Source organism: Oryctolagus cuniculus, chromosome 1 (assembly GCF_051225735.1).
Source record: "Oryctolagus cuniculus isolate XC-2025 breed Fujian yellow rabbit chromosome 1, ASM5122573v1, whole genome shotgun sequence".
Taxonomy (NCBI): domain Eukaryota; kingdom Metazoa; phylum Chordata; class Mammalia; order Lagomorpha; family Leporidae; genus Oryctolagus; species Oryctolagus cuniculus.
This window is the reverse complement of record NC_142867.1, coordinates 180,500,289-180,516,257: the sequence shown is the minus strand read 5'-3', so window position 1 is coordinate 180,516,257 and position 15,969 is coordinate 180,500,289. Positions and strand designations below refer to the sequence as shown.

The 15,969-nt window shown below is 37.9% G+C and overlaps 1 protein-coding gene across 11 annotated transcripts in view; it reads right to left on the bottom strand.

Moving 5' to 3' along the window:
- Window positions 1-2,403: 2,403 nt before the first annotated feature.
- The window catches only part of CNTLN (centlein), a 388,354-nt gene continuing 374,788 nt past the window's right edge, over window positions 2,404-15,969 (bottom strand). For 9 of the 11 annotated variants that reach the window (XM_008254476.5, XM_070052688.2, XM_070052657.2 and 6 more), the window contains one exon: window positions 2,404-2,540. In XM_008254476.5, the coding sequence (XP_008252698.5) occupies window positions 2,439-2,540 (102 nt within the window). In that variant the 3' untranslated portion in view covers window positions 2,404-2,438. Of the gene's footprint in view, window positions 2,541-13,539; window positions 14,580-15,969 lie in introns of those variants that run through there. The other 2 variants (XM_089317477.1, XM_089317479.1) reach the window with 1 other exon arrangement.

Here is a 15,969-nt window from a genome sequence, read left to right as displayed (position 1 = left end):
TATTCATTTAAAGGCAAAATGACAGAGAAGCAAAGGGAGAGGGAGGGGATAAGCTGGTTCACACCCCAAATGTCTGCATTGGTCAGTGCTGGTCCATGTTGAAGCCAGGAGCCAGTAACCCCATCCAGGTTTTCCACATGGGTGGCAGGGAATCAAGTGCTCTTGCTGTCATCATCTGCTGCCTTCTTGGTTGCATTAGCAAGAAGTTGGATTGGAAGCAGAGTAGCCAGGACTTGAACCATGCATTCTAACATGGGAGGCACACACCTCAAACAGAAGCTTAACCCCTGTGACACAATGTCTGCCCCTTGTTTTTAACTTCATAACAAATTTCTACTGTTTTGATATTATATTTCATTTTTTTCTTATTGTTGCGTTCCTGTGTATTGGGAAGATTGTGGTGATGTCTCAGCTTGGAAATGCTGATGCAGATTGCATTCTTTTTGCGTAGGTACAGTGTTGCTACACAAAAATCAGAATGTGTTGCTATCTGATTCAATGAAAAAATATTCTATACCTCACTAGGCCTCAAAAGTGTGAGTTTTAGGTACCATTTTCTTGATCTTATTTTGATATGATGAGCATGCACTGGTATTTTTTAAAATTATGGTAAGACAGTATCTGTGGCATTTGATATTCTATCAGATCACAACTCTGTCACTGTTGATTTGCAGGGTGCAAGTAGGAGTGCAAAGTGATGAAAGCACCACATGTGGCTTCTGCCACAACTACTCAACTCTACTGCTGTCAAGCAAAGCAGCCATAAACAACGTGTGAACCAATGAGTGTCACCGTGTTCCACTACAACTTTATTGATGGACACTACAATTTGAATGTCATATAATTTTCATTCTACAAAATATTATTCTTTTAATTTTTAAAAACCTCTTAATAATATAAAATCTATTCTTAGCTTGTGTATCATGCAAATATAGGTAGAAGACCAGATTTGGCCTGGGAGTTATAATTTTCCAACCTTTACCTTAATCTCATGGGGCCAATATTCTGTGGGGTTGGGGGAGGGGAGAGGAGACAGTAAACAAGAAATAAGTGAACTGATGCATAAACTGGATAATTTTGTCTTATAAGGAAATGAATTGGTAAGATAGTCAGGGAATGTGTCTCTGAGGAAAGGCATAAGGTGAACCTGAATGATGATAAGGGGCCAGCCATGAGGGAAACTCTGTGAGGGGTATTCTAGAAAGAGAATACCAATGGCAAATGTGGGCAATAGGTGAAAATTTGGTGAATTCGAGAAACCAAAGCAGGTGGAACAGGAAAACAGTGAGGAGGTGAAATAGGTGGGAATATCCAAGAATCTAAACATGGATTGGTAAGAATACAAACTTAATTAGTTGACCACAGTAGGATTTTGCTAGATCTAACCTAATTTGTACACTAAATATGAGTACAGAGTATGGTAAATTTAAAAGAGAGAGAGAGGAAGAGAAGGGTAGAAGGGAGAGGAAAAAATGTTTTCATTGCTGTGAAAATAGAAAAATACAGTATCTCCTATATAACCCAGTATAGCAATGAAGGTAGATAAAAATCAGAACACACAATGTATTTCATTAAATGTTCACCCTGAAGTTGTGATGCTTCATTTTACATTTGCTGGAAATACAAATATGTTGCTCACTGGTTCACTTACGGCCATTTAGAGCAGTTTTGCTGTAGAAAGTCTGGTTTCTTGGGCCGGCGCCGCGGCTCAATAGGCTAATCCTCCACCTTGCGGCGCTGGCACACCGGGTTCTAGTCCCGGTCAGGGCGCCGGATTCTGTCCCGGTTGCCCCTCTTCCAGGCCAGCTCTCTGCTATGGCCAGGGAGTGCAGTGGAGGATGGCCCAGGTGCTTGGGCCCTGCACCCCATGGGAGACCAGGAAAAGCACCTGGATCCTGGCTCCTGCCATCGGATCAGCACGGTGCGCCGGCTGCACTGGCGGCCATTGGAGGGTGAACCAATGGCAAAGGAAGACCTTTCTCTCTGTCTCTCTCTCTCTCACTGTCCACTCTGCCTGTCAAAAAAAAAAAAAAAAAAAAAAAAAAAAAAAAAATTAAAACGAAAGTCTGGTTTCTTTTAAAATCTAAAACATTAAATCTTTCATTTATACCTTCTTCTTTTTATATTCAGACCAATTTGTGTGTACCAAGCTTGTTTTAGTTTAGTGCATTGGAAGGAAAATCATTTTAAAGTTTGCATTGATTTGTGGCAATATTTGTATTCAATAATCAAATGCTATACTATTTCCTATAAAATGGCTAGGCACTTAATTAGTTCCTCTTGTTCAGCAATTAATTAGTTTCCAAGACTTCTTATTTTTGTATTGAACTTGACTATTGATAGTTGGAGCAAACACCATATGAGGATTGCAATGAATGTTTTCTAATCATACCACATAAAAAGTTTTCATATTTGGGAAGACGTGTTCTATTATAACATCATCTAATATCTTTCATAATTGTGATATATCCTTCAACTAGTTTCTTGTTTTCGTTTATCTTCTCCAGTACTGCTTCTAGTAAATATGAAGCAAAAGGAAGCTGGAAGAGAAACACACACAAAAACAGATTATCAAAACTCTGTATTTTCTTCCATTCAAAAACATATAATAAACACCATTAGACTCTCAGAACTTAGCTGTCTGCAACTTTGCACACATAAGAGTACCCAACTGGATCTCTTTTCAACTGTCCTTCCTGGTTAGTGTGGGTAATTTTGTCTTTTCTAATAAAAATGATAAAAGAGCAGAAGTAAAATGAAAAAAGATAAACGCCGTATTGAACAATTCATGGTTTACTGACCATGTTAATGATGTAATCTGCAATACAAGCAGCTAAGCCATTTATCTTCAATCAGCTGATCAATAGCAGGTTACAGTCATCTCTAGGGCACTCAGGCTCACAGAAGTAGGACTGTAAGTTCATCACTCATAAAAGAATGAGAGAGAACTATCAATACAGTTGTCTGGGTCAGAGCTGAACATTTCCAGAGTTGTAAGCTAAAACTTCAGAGGGAAAAAATGGCAAAAGTATACTCATTGATTAAGTTGTTATAGGAAAGTTTGTTTGGTATATCAAAGTGTAATACACATGTTGTAAACTGCTGAGTTTATGAAATGTAGAGTACATTTTAAAGTTTCATAATTTATATAACTTTTCTGCTACAGTTTTATTGCTTCCTTTGCTTCACTGGGTTGCCTGTGGAACTCTGACTCATAGAATTACAAGCTGTGAGTAAAACAAAAGCTGAAATGCTGCCTCAATTACTATCCATAATTCTATCAACTTCCTTTTGTCCTTGTTCTCAGCCACCTGGTCTACATAAGAGGTCTGCCACAATTCGCAACTCATTAAGCCATTCCTTGAACTTGTCCTTTTGTTTCCCTGAGAACATCATTTAGAACTCTCATTATGCACAGCTCCCTGCCCTACACTTTGTGTGACAGGGTGACCACTGCTGGTGCCCACAGGTCAGCACCTGACCAAAACGGCTCCATGTTCTCTGCCTGGGCTGCTCACTATGCTCTGTGGAGGTGAAGATTGCTAGTGATACCAATCAGAGAGCCAGAATCTGCACTGGTGAAAAGAGAACACAGTAGGCACAGCAGAGAAACAGTAGGGCAGATGGGCAAAACCAGACCACAGAAACCAAGTAGAGAAACAGAGTCTGAGACGGGTCCTAGAACCGCCTCAGTCCTATGTAGCTTTCTAATTCAAGTTCATCCTTATCTTAATAATGTCTGCCTTCTCCTTTTGGGAACCTGAGCCTGTGTCTGTTCCCCAGAAAGACTCGGCTTCCTACATTTGTCTCACTTAAACCTTGCTGTTGAGCTAAAGCAAGGATACGATATCAAAATAGCACACTCTCCAGTTCTAAGAAATAGTCGATCATGAAACAGACACCTACAACAGCTTTGCTGGGGAGAAAACTCACCACATTAAGCATACACACAATTCTGTATGTTTTCTTATTTCAGAAATGAGAAAAAGAGGGCAAAGTGCATCTCAGAATAAAAAAAAAAAAGAAGAAGTTCGATTCTCTCTGGAAGCTAATGATACTAACAGCAAATTTGTACTTTGACAAATTGCCCTTCTGGGAGGCAGAAGAGAATTACATTGGGCAAAATTGCTGGTTTTACAAATAATGTAATTTAAATCTTCAGGGCATTAATATTAGGTGTTAAAGAAATGCACAATAAAAATGACAAAATGATTGGGCAATTTTCTTTTATTTAAACTATGTCACTCAGTACCATACACATTCCTATCCAAAAGGAAGATAAACAAGCTGGGAATAACCTCTGCTATCTTACTGGTGGAAATAAAAACAGAAGCGAGTGTTTAAAAGTTCATTTTCTAAAGTTGTTCTAAAAAAATGGTTCTCTGATGAAATAAGTATGGGAAACAGACCAAACTTTAAAAAAGCCCTTTATTTCCAGATCTCTTAGAATCTTTCTGATGCTAACAGACATTGTGTTTCTCCTAGAGAAACAATGTAGTATCTGGTTTCTAAATTCATTTGTTCATCTTTTTCTCTTGATCTGTTTATCATGTTGTACTAGTGTCCCTGGAACACACTTTGGGAAACATGCTGGTTATATAATTTCCTACTTACCCATATCAGAGCACTTTTACCAGGTCACAATGTGCTGAAATTGTACTGACATTAGTCATCTTTTTGCAAATTTCATTTTTAAGTTAAAATCAAAACCCACTCTTATTTTGTGATCTAAACAATTTTCCATATACCATATACTTGGACACTTTGCTTCTCTTAAAACATCTACTGCAATGAAGTTCTCTTGCTCCAATGTGGAACAAGATGTTTCTTTTTTAAGTCATTGCCAACTAGAAACTTTATTCTTTTCTTATAGCTTCCAGTAAAACCAAGGTCCCAAAGTAAAACACTGCTTAACTGCTTTACTGGATTGCACAATTTTTTAAAAGCTTTGTATAGAGGCTAATACATTACAGATTTCACAGAGCAATTAGTCCTTTAATCAAGATACTCACTTTGGCATGGGCACTTGGCCTAGTACTTAAGACACCAGTTGAAGGACCACGTCCCATAAAGAAATACTTAAGTTTGAGTCTCAGTTCCCACTCCTGATTCCAGCTTCCTGCTATGTGGAACTTGGGAGGCAGCAGGCGACTGCTCAAGTAGTTGGGTCCCTGCCACTCTTGTGGGAGACCTGAGTTGAGTTCCTGGCTTCCAGTCCCAGTTGTGGTGGGCATTTGGGGAGTGATCTGGGAGTGAGCTCGAACATAATAGCTAGGTCTCTCTTTGTCTGCCACTCAGAAAAACAAAACAAAACAAAACAAAAAGCTGCACTGTATGAGCACATCTATTTGCTGTTCAGCTTCTTCTATTTTCATCTACAAATAGTTTAGAAGAATATTCTTAGTCTTTTATAATTTTAGGCAAAAATGAGCATATTTTATCAGTTGAAGATGTTTACCTATTTCAATTCAATTTTTCTGTTTTCCTTTTTTAAAAAGTATATTTATTTCTAAGATAGACTTCCTATCCACTGGTTCACTCACCCAAGAATCTGCAACACTCGTTCCAAAGCCAGGAGCTGGGAACCCAAGCCAGGTCTCCCACACAGGTGGCAGGAACCCAATTACTTAAGCCATCATCATTCCCTCCCAGGGTCTGCATTAGCAGGAAAATGAAATCAGGAGCAGAGCTGGGAACTGATCCCAGGTACTCTGACATTGGATGTGAGTGTCCTACCTGGCATCTTAACTGTTATGGTAAATGCATGGCCCCTTATTTTCCTTTTTTATAAATCAACTCTGACTTTATTTTTCCCTTCATTCTACTTGCTGGTTATAACTTATAGTTCAATGATAACCATAAATCCAGCTTTCAAAGAAGTCTTTCAAAAATTATTTAAATATATATAGAAGGCTAAATAATTAATGGAATCTTAAAACAGAAAATGTAATTTAGAAAATATTTAATAGAAACAAATCTAAATGAAGGCTAAGGAAAAGTCATAGTTACAAAATATTTTATAAAATATACTTGTTTTATTCAAATGAATATGATAAAGTAATTGTTAACTAAAATAGTTCAAGTAGAAGCTCCTCCTATTTTACAAGTAGTTACTGCTTTATGGAATATATTTAATATGTATTCAAATAATTAATTCATTCTTAGCTTTAAAACTACCCTTTATCACCAAGATTATACTATTTAGTTAGCAAATTTTTCCATAAATGAACAAATAAAATTTTCTACTTAGTCTAGGATGAATTAAGAGTTCAAATTTATGAGAATGGTTAAGAATAGGATTTTCAAGTCAACAGGCTTATTTTGCTTGAGAGTTATAACTTTTGTCAAATACAGATTACCACTAATAATTTATGATAAATCATATTTAACCTGAAGGCTGGATGGAATATAGTTTAATCTTCAGTGATTCAATAAATCTGTTCAAAATCTTACAGTACCACTTGGACATGAATTCTCAACATTAGTTCTACACTGGTAAAGGTAAAGCTGAAATTGTATTTGAAAGTACCTTAAAAATTCACATGGTCTGTTTGTTGGCCATGTTTTTAAAACTGTAACATGTTTATTAAATGCTAAGACCAGGAGAACCAAACCTTCTACTACTTTCAGCTCCAGATTAAGTGCAAGTTTATTGCATACAGGCAGTTTAGATTCAATTGAATTATTTCTGTAAGCATCTAGAGGGAGTTGCTGTGCCCAGAAATCCTGCAGATATAGAAAGCATAACTGCTCTTTTGCTAATAGGATTTTGGAATTGGATTGAAGTGGCTGCCTGACTGGCTAGTGGCAAAGAGCCTTTCTCACTCACTCTATTAAATACTTGGGAAACTACAAGCCTGATAATTAATGCTGCCTTGAGTTTCATCTTCGATGGCATACACCAGGGGTTAAAAATCTGGAGAGCCTACACATCTTCTTTCTTTTGGATGAAAAAGGAGAAGTGATACTCCTGGTTACGTCGTACAGAATTACAAAAGCATGACCTCTGTGACATAAGGAGGAAAATGGACAGCTGAGTATTTGATACTCAGTGGGATTTCTTGGTAAGGAAATGTAATTGAGACACTGGACAGAACAAATAACAAGAGCATTACTTGGTCTACCTACACTCTGAAAAGCAGGTCTTCCTATTGCTTCTGGCTGTTCTTGTTGCAAAAGGTGATTTCTATCACTGGAGGGATTTCCCCTGCTTCCTCCACACATATTTTCAGCCTTCCCTTACACGTAAATACTAACAGATGTTTGCCTTTTGGAACTGCCATTCTGATTATGGCACCATGGCAATAATCTGAAACTTATCACTCACACTTAAACACCGTGGCTTCCTTTAGAGGTATTTCATTATAAATGATGATTATAGATGTTTGAGAGTGACATTAGAAAAATAACTGAGTCTAATATCTGACTGCAAAACATACAAACAGCTTACAAAATCAGTACTAACTGGAATGTGCTGTTAACAATGTAAGGAGGGGCATGGGCACTGTCCGGTTAAACTACTGCTTGCAATGTCAGAAGGGCACATGGGAGTACAGATTTGAATCTTGGCTGTTGCAGCCAACTGGGGAGTGAAACAGCAGATGGAAGATCTGCCTTTCTCTCTGTCTCTAGCTTTCTCTGTTGCTCTGCCTCATGTTAGTTGTATAAGAGAGAAGAGAAATGCTTGAACATTTAAATTAACATCTCTAGGCCTGTTCCAGAGTGACACCGCAGTACCTGTCTTGACAACTCCCCTAGATTGGGCTAGAGCCTGGGCACTGGATCCTCAGTAGTTGGTGGTGGTCTTCTGCTCCCTCAATTTCCACCCTCATCAAACCACTTTTACCTAACTGATCATCAGCGTTCTCAAGCGTCAGATACTACTTCTGCTCTGCCCTCACAATTAAGACAATGCCTTGGGTACTCACACCCGCCCAGAAAGGGGCCTAATTCTCTAAGCTCGCCTGGGCAACAGTTTGGACTCCTGTCACCTTGTGTGGTTGCTTGCCTGACACTGCAGCCTGACACATTCCTACTTTATCCCACTTTCCCCAGCACCCCTGCAAGATCTTTTTGAGCCCCTGGATGTCTTCCCGGCATAGCCAGCACTTTTTATTACCAATAGCACATCTTAATGTGACTGACTTTCTTTTCAAACACTGGAAACTGTGCTGTATATATGAGGAGTACTTCAAAAAGCCCATGGGATATGTACATTATAAAAAAAAAAAAAAACTATGCATGGTTTTCAACATTTTTAGCACAAAAATAAGCCTAGCCTTTTCTTTAAGAAAGATTTTTATTTATTTATTTGAGAGGTAGAATTACAGACAGAAAGAGGGAGAAACAGAGAGAAAGGTCTTTCATTTGCTGGTTCACCCCCCAGATGACTGCAACAGCCAGAACTGAGTTGATCCGAAGCCAGGAGCCAGGAGCCAGGAGTTCCTCTGGGTCTCCCACATGGGTGCAGGGGCCCAAGTACTTTGGCCATCTTCTACTGCTTTCCCAGGCCAAGCAGAGAGCTGGATTAGAAGAGAAGCAGCCGGGACAAGGACCAGCACCCATATGGGATGCTGGCACCGCATGGGAAGCTTTGTCCACTACACCACAGCACCAGCCCAAATAAGCCTAACTCTTTTTTTTTAAAGATTTATTTATTTATTTGCAAGTCAAGAGTTACACAGAGAGAGGAGAGGCAGAGAGAGAGAGAGAGAGGTCTTCCATCCGATGGTTCACTCCTCAACTGGCTGCAATGGCCGGAGCTATGCTGATTGAAGTCAGGAGCTAGGAGCTTCTTCTGGGTCTCCCACGAGGGTGCAGGGGCCCAAGGACTTGGGCCATCTTCTACTGCTTTCCCAGGCCACAGCAGAAAGCTGGATCAGAAGTGGAGCAGCTGGGACTCGAACCAATGCCCATACGCGCTTCAGGCCAGGGTGTTAACCCATTGCACCACAGTGCCGGCCCCTAAGCCTAACTTTTAATTTGATTTTTCTTGAACTTTTTGAGGGACTCTCACATACTTTAAGGGTATATAACCATTCCCCTATGCTCCATTAAGACTAGTGAGATGCATACAACATAGACTCTGTAAAAGGTTGTAGTCTTGGAACATACGCAGGAATTCCTCCTCATGTAGACATTAAAGTAATGATTTGAAAAGACTAGGTATAAATACCAATGTTTATCACATGGAAATGAACTTGAATTCCAGAAAAGAAAGAGCTTAACTGACACTGAAAGCATCTAACAGCTATACCTTTGTCATGGACTGAATGCATGTGTTCTCCCAGAGTTTACATGTGAAATCCTAACCCCAACATGATTGATGAGGAAGTAGATATTTGGTGAGTAGGGATTAACAACCTTACGAGATATGAGAACTTGCTCATTCTCTCTGTTCTCTGCTCTGTGAGAACACAAAAAGACGACAGTCTACAAACTATATGGGTGCCTTGGCCAGGCCCTGATCTGCCAGTGCCTTGATCTTGGACTTCAAGCCTCCAGAGCTGTGGACAATAAATGTTGCTTAAGCCACTCAGTCTATAGTATTCTGTTAAAACAGCCCCAATCAACTAAGGCAACTTTAATTGTAAAAGTAGGTGAAATAAAGGGATTAGGAAAATCCAGAGGAGAGGCGAATTAGTCAGTGTCTTGTTTATTACTGTGTCATTGAGTGTTTTTTTTCTAAAGATTTTATTTATTTATTTGAAAGGCAGAGTTACAGACAGAGAGGGAGAGACAGAGAGTGAGTTCTTCCATCCATTGGTACACTCTGCAGATGGCCACAATGGCTGGAGCTGGGCTAATCTGAAGCCAGGAGCCAGGAATTTTTTCCGGGTCTCCCATGCGGTGCAGGGGCCTAAGCACCTGGGTCATCCTCCACTGCTTTCTCAGGCCATTAGGGGAGAGCTGAATTGGAAGAGAAGCAGCCAGGACATGAACTGGCACCTATATGGGATGCTGGCACTGCAGGTAGAGGCTTAGCCTCCTATGCCACAGTGCTAGCCCATCACTAAGTTTGATTTAAAAATAATTCATCCCTGTATAATATAATATAAGCTTAATATAATATATAACATATAATAACATAAGCTAGTCCTTGGGCCCCTGCACCTGTGTGGGAGACCCAGAAGAAGATCCTGGCTCCTGTCTTAAGTTGGGCCCAACTCCAGCCATTGTGGCCTTTTGGGGAGTGAACTAGCAGATGGAAGACCTCTCTCTGTCTCTCCCTCTCTCTGTCTGTAACACTACCTCTCAAATAAATTAATTAAAAATAAAAATCTTATATATATATATATAATTCATCACAGAATCTGGATGAATGTGAATGATGGATCATTTATGTTCACTGAGGGCATTAAACAAGTATTTATTATGCACCTACTACATGCTAGGCAATGGCTAGGCTTCTTCTTGGGTAACAAGTACCAAGTCTGGCAAAAAGAGGTACTTTTAAAATAAATAATAAGAAAGTGATACTTAGACATAGGAAATCACTGGAATACTAAGCTAGAATTGTTTTTCTGTGGCCTCGACTATCATTATTCTTTTTAAGGGTGTAAAATTACTTTCACTGGTGACAGTGAATTTTTACATGTATTAATTTATTTATCATTACAAGCCTGTGGTATGGTAATTTTTTCTCTTTTATAATTGAAGATATTGAATTAAAGGGGCACTAATTCCTTGCCTTGAGCTAAATGCTTCACATGCTACTGTGAGACAGGACACAAATCCAGGTCTTTTGACGATAAGCTATTGCAAGTATACTGCAGGGAGATAGTTTTGGTCAATACAAGACGAAACTGAATAAGAGTCTCAGGCTTGTGTAGCTGAAAATGAATGGACTTCTTCAGTAGTCACTGGCTTTATTATTATTCCACAGGGCAGAGATCATGCTCTGGAAGACTGGCTGGCTTAGATATTTTACAATGCAAAGATTCAAAGCGTGGCGTTTTGATTTTATTACTTCATAGTGCTTCCTTTGACAAATCTTGGTCTGCTATCTGCAGGGCAAAGCAAAACCTAGTTCTAAATCTACATGAAAAATGTTCTTGCTGATATCCTTTGAATGTTAAAAAAAAATGGGGTTACGGGTTGAGTTTCAAGGTCTAAGAATGAAAGTGATTTATTCTATGCTGATCCTCTGGGTAATCCAAAATTTTTAGGGCAAAATTTACTGACTTTTTACTTTCCTTTAGCATATTATAGGAGATAAAAGCTCACTGACTGTGCCCTGAAGGAACTTATCTATTGGAAGGTAGAATTTAGCTACACTATATTTGGCTACAGAAATTTGGCTGTTAACTTTAATAAGAGCATCCCAATATTTTGGTAGTAAGGAGATAATGTTGCTGTCCGCAATTAAAACAATTAATTCATAATATAAAGGAACATTCTTGTGGTCCCCATATATTTTCTGTAAATCTTTGTTTATGATTTTTTAAAATAAATTTTGTTTTATATCAAATAGATAAAGCATACATTGCACTATTTAATAAATTTAAATATACTCTTCAGTGGTACTCAGTACAGCCATGTTGTTGTAGAGCCTTTCACCACATCCATCTCCAGAATATTTTCACCTTCAGAAACTGAAACTTTGGACACATTAAACAGGAACTCCACTTTCTGGAAATCACCAATCTCCTTTCCATCTCTGAATCTGACTACTCTATGTGCCTCCTATAAGTGGAGTCACATAGTAGTGGTCCTTTTGGGTTTGGTTTATTTCATTAAGCACAGAGAAGACTTTCTTCAAGGTTCATCCATGTTGTAGCATATGTCTCTACAGTACTTCATACCTTTTGAAAGCTGAATAATCAGTGGTAGGTATATATGATATTTTGTTTCCTTTAACCCATCAGTAGGCATCTAGAATATTTACACTTTTGGCTGCTGTGAATAATGTTGATGTGAATACAGGGGTACAAATACCCCTTGAGATCCCTGATTTCAATGCTGTTGGCAATGTACTCAGTGGTGGAATTTCTGGATAACATGATAACTCTATGCTTAAATTTTCTGAGGAACCACCATAGAAACTGTGCCAATTTAAATTCTATTATTAAGGCACAGGATCCCAACATCCTCGCCAACACTTGTTTTTTTTTTTTTTTTTTTTTTTTCCTATTTTAGGTTTTAAGCCTTTTGAGGACCTAAATTGTCCCATTTCTCTGCCACACTGACTAGCGCTTTCACATATAATAGATGTTGAACAAAAGCTTGTGGAATGAGTAACTAATTTCAAATAATGAGATGTTATTTGAATCAGCTGTTATTAACCAGCTGTGAATACAGAACTCCTAGGTAGAAATCTGATTGTACTTGGTCACCACTTAATTGTAGAGAGTTATAAACATCTTCATTTTATTATAATGAAAGAACACACATTAGAGGTCCTAAAGCTACACCCAAAAAACTATTAAAATTACTGAAAAAATAAAAGTTACAAGGCAAAACTAGTAATATAACTACAAATAAAATTTAGCTATTTCATTTCATGGGTCCTTTTAACTTTAACCACAGATATCTTTTTTTTTTTTTCTAGTAGGAGGGTAGGGTGGCAAGTATTACTATGTTCTTAAATCTATATACATGAATACATGAAATTTGTGTGCCTTAAATAAAACCTAAAAAAAAAAAGAGTGGAAAAAAAGAAGGTTCAAGATTGCTAAACAAACTATTTTAGAAATCACAGCAAATTTCTGGATAGAGAATGTTAGCTCTTGTTACTTCAGCTGTATCTTATAACTTATTCCTCAAGTCCATGTGGGTGACTGTGTGGGTTTTTATGTGTGAGAGGGTGAGTGTGTGAGTATGCAAGTGTGTGAGCACATATGCTATAGGTGCAACATGGTAAATAACCTCAGAGCAAATGTCTTCAGAGTCGCAAGGAGATACTTTCTGTTAACCTTCAGGCTGGCAGCAGCCTCTATTTACAAAAGCCAGGGAGATTTATAAACCCTTCCCTCTGACATAGTGTAGGCATTCTCTACTTGTCAAAGGTAAGCATATTTTGCAGAGAGGACACTGGGGAGGGTAAGCCGTTTTAAATTCAGCATTTGCAAGATTGGAAGTAAGTCATAGGAACAGGAATATTTAAAGCTAAGCGAAAAATCACTGATCAAAGTCTGAGCTTAAAAACTTCAACAACAGGGGCCAGCGCTGTCGTATAGTGGGTTAAGCCACTGCCTCTGACGCTGGCATCCCATATAGGTGCTGGTTTGTGTCCCGGCTGCTCCACTTGCGTTCCATCTCCCTGCTAATGGCCTGGGAAAGGCAGTGGAAGATGGCCTATGTTCTTGGACCCCTGCCACTCACATGGAAGACCTAGAAGAAGCTCCGGGCTCCCAGCTTCAGCCTGGCCCAGCCATGGCCATTGCGGCCATTTGAAGAGTAAAGCAGCAGATTGAAGATCTTGCTTTCATTTTCTCTCTCTCTCTCTCTCTGAAACTGACTTTCAAGCAAATAAATAAATCTTAAAAAAAAACAAACAAACAAACAAACAAAAAACAGGAAAAACAAGACCTCAACAACTGAAGGTCAAAAGAAAGAATTTTTAATATGGTTCCAATACAAGAAAATGACCAGGTTAAAACCAGGAGCCTAGAACTCCCATCCAGGTTTTCCACATGGGTGGTAGGGACCCATGCACTTGAGCCATCTTCTGCTGCTTTCCCAGGCTCATCAGCAGGGAGCTGGATTGGAGGTGGGGCAACGAGGACTTGAACTGGCGCTCGGATATGGGAGACCGTCCTCGCAGGTGGCAGATTAATTTGCTGCATCACAACACCAGCCCCTGGCCAGTTTCTAAGGGCAGGGCACATCTAGACTTTCTTGTCCCTCACCTGGACATATTATTGCTCCTATTCTCTTTTGTCTGCAAAAATTCTATATATTGTTCTAAAGCACATGCTGATCCCTTTCCAGCTCAAAACCTTACATAGCTTGGTTCCAGCCATATTTTCTTAGCTCTATTTTTTCCCTACTCTTTAAAGTACAAACTAATTTTAGGAGTTCCTCTCATTGTACTGTAACTGTAAACTTGCTTCTTTCTCTCTGCCAAAAAGTGTAAATTTAAAAGAACATTTTTAATGATAAAAGAGTAATTAATACAATTAAACATTCAAAGAAATTAAAGGTAACTATGCTATAGAGAAAAGGAAGTAGTTCTAAGCAAGATTTCTTTTAGTGTGGTTCTTATCACTAGAAATCTGCAGAGACAATGATGAGTTGCAAATAAATAACAAGTGTGTAGAATTACCAGTTGCAACAGTTCTACTTGAAATAATGAGTGCATGTATTTGCATTCTGGATCAAACGTACAAGATAAGGTTTTAGATCATTTAGTTCTCGTGTACTGCTGGTCAACAGTATCAGTCAGGATTATATTATAGAATTTCACATTGTCACATAGCAGAGCAGCTTTTTATTTTGCCATATATATTTTATCCATGCAAAATTTCATCAAAAGAATGCAATTTTTTTTAATTTAAAAACAATTCTGCAGCCCAATTCTTAAATAAAAATCAAAATTATAGGGCCAGATAATCTTAGGATTATGTTGTATACAGCACCTAAAAAAAAGAATGAAGACAAAAGGGAAGTTTTCTTATAATCTTATTCTGAAAATAACCAAGAACCAATATTGAATTAGTGTTTTTTAGGCAATGCATTCAATTGTCCTGAAATCTGAAGATCCTACAAATTCATATACAAGACCAATAAGCTATAAACTAAACAAAATGTATGAATGAACATAGACATTTTCCCACACAATCTTGTAAGTGTAATTCATATTGTAAAAACAAAACAAAGCAAAACAAAACTGGTGAGCAAAGAAAACACTTTCTGAAATTCAGGACAAATATAATTGCTGAAAGAGAAGAAAAGTAGGCTTAAAAAAAGATGTTTTCTATTTTATAGATTTTTCTCTTGGGTGTAATTATAAAGTGACATTCAAGTGCAACCAATGAAATCTCTATTTTTTTCTCACAAAATTCAAAGACATCAGCAAAACCATCCATGTCAGTAATAAAAATAAAAAGTCTTTGACTTTTTAAATGTTATCATACTGTCACAGTGGAATAAAATTAGCTTGAAAAATGATCTAAAGGCACATGACGCAGTTCATTATGTATAACAGCAACAGCAGCGCTTTCCCAGTGTTCATAACGGCTGCTCCATTAAATTTACCTCCAGTCAATAATTAGGAGTCCACAAATAAACCTGGGCAATTAAATCAATACTGCCAGGCAATTATATTCCAGAGTCCAGGCTCAGTGGCACAAAAAGGCACTATATCAAACTGCAGTATTAAGCAGTTGGATGCCATTTTCAATGGGGCTTTTTACACTAACTGGACAGAATAAGCATATATCCAGATAATGTAGAATGCGTGTATATACTTCAACATGTGTTGGCCAAAAAGAACAACAATAACAACAACAAAACCTCAAACCAAACAGGTCCTGTATCCATATAGCTTTAGTAAAACCTAATAAAGAGCTACACATATGAGTTTATTTTTAGGTCAATTAGATTTCTAATTAAAAATACAAAGTCATATTTACAAAGTGAACATTTAAAAAGTTCATCATAAAGCTTATTTTCAAGCTTTAAAAAAAAACTCATGACAATCATTATTTAGCTCCTTGATATGCCAGACACTGAATGGGGTTCTCTGACACAACACAATTAAGGAATGGCCTCTCTTTTCCAAAGCAGGTTGCAATTCTAAAAGGCTTTGTCTAGTAGCAGTGCATGTTTACTTAAACAACGTTAGGCAAAAGACTGCTAATCACCTATTTTTATTGAAGTGATTCTAGATAATGTTTCAAGAATACACAAAACTGATACTAAAGATATGCATAGTTATACGCTACTTACTTATTCTTGACTTCATAAAAAACACAGAAGCTAATATTTGTTAATATAAAATGTAAAATAATGGCATTTAATAGCAGC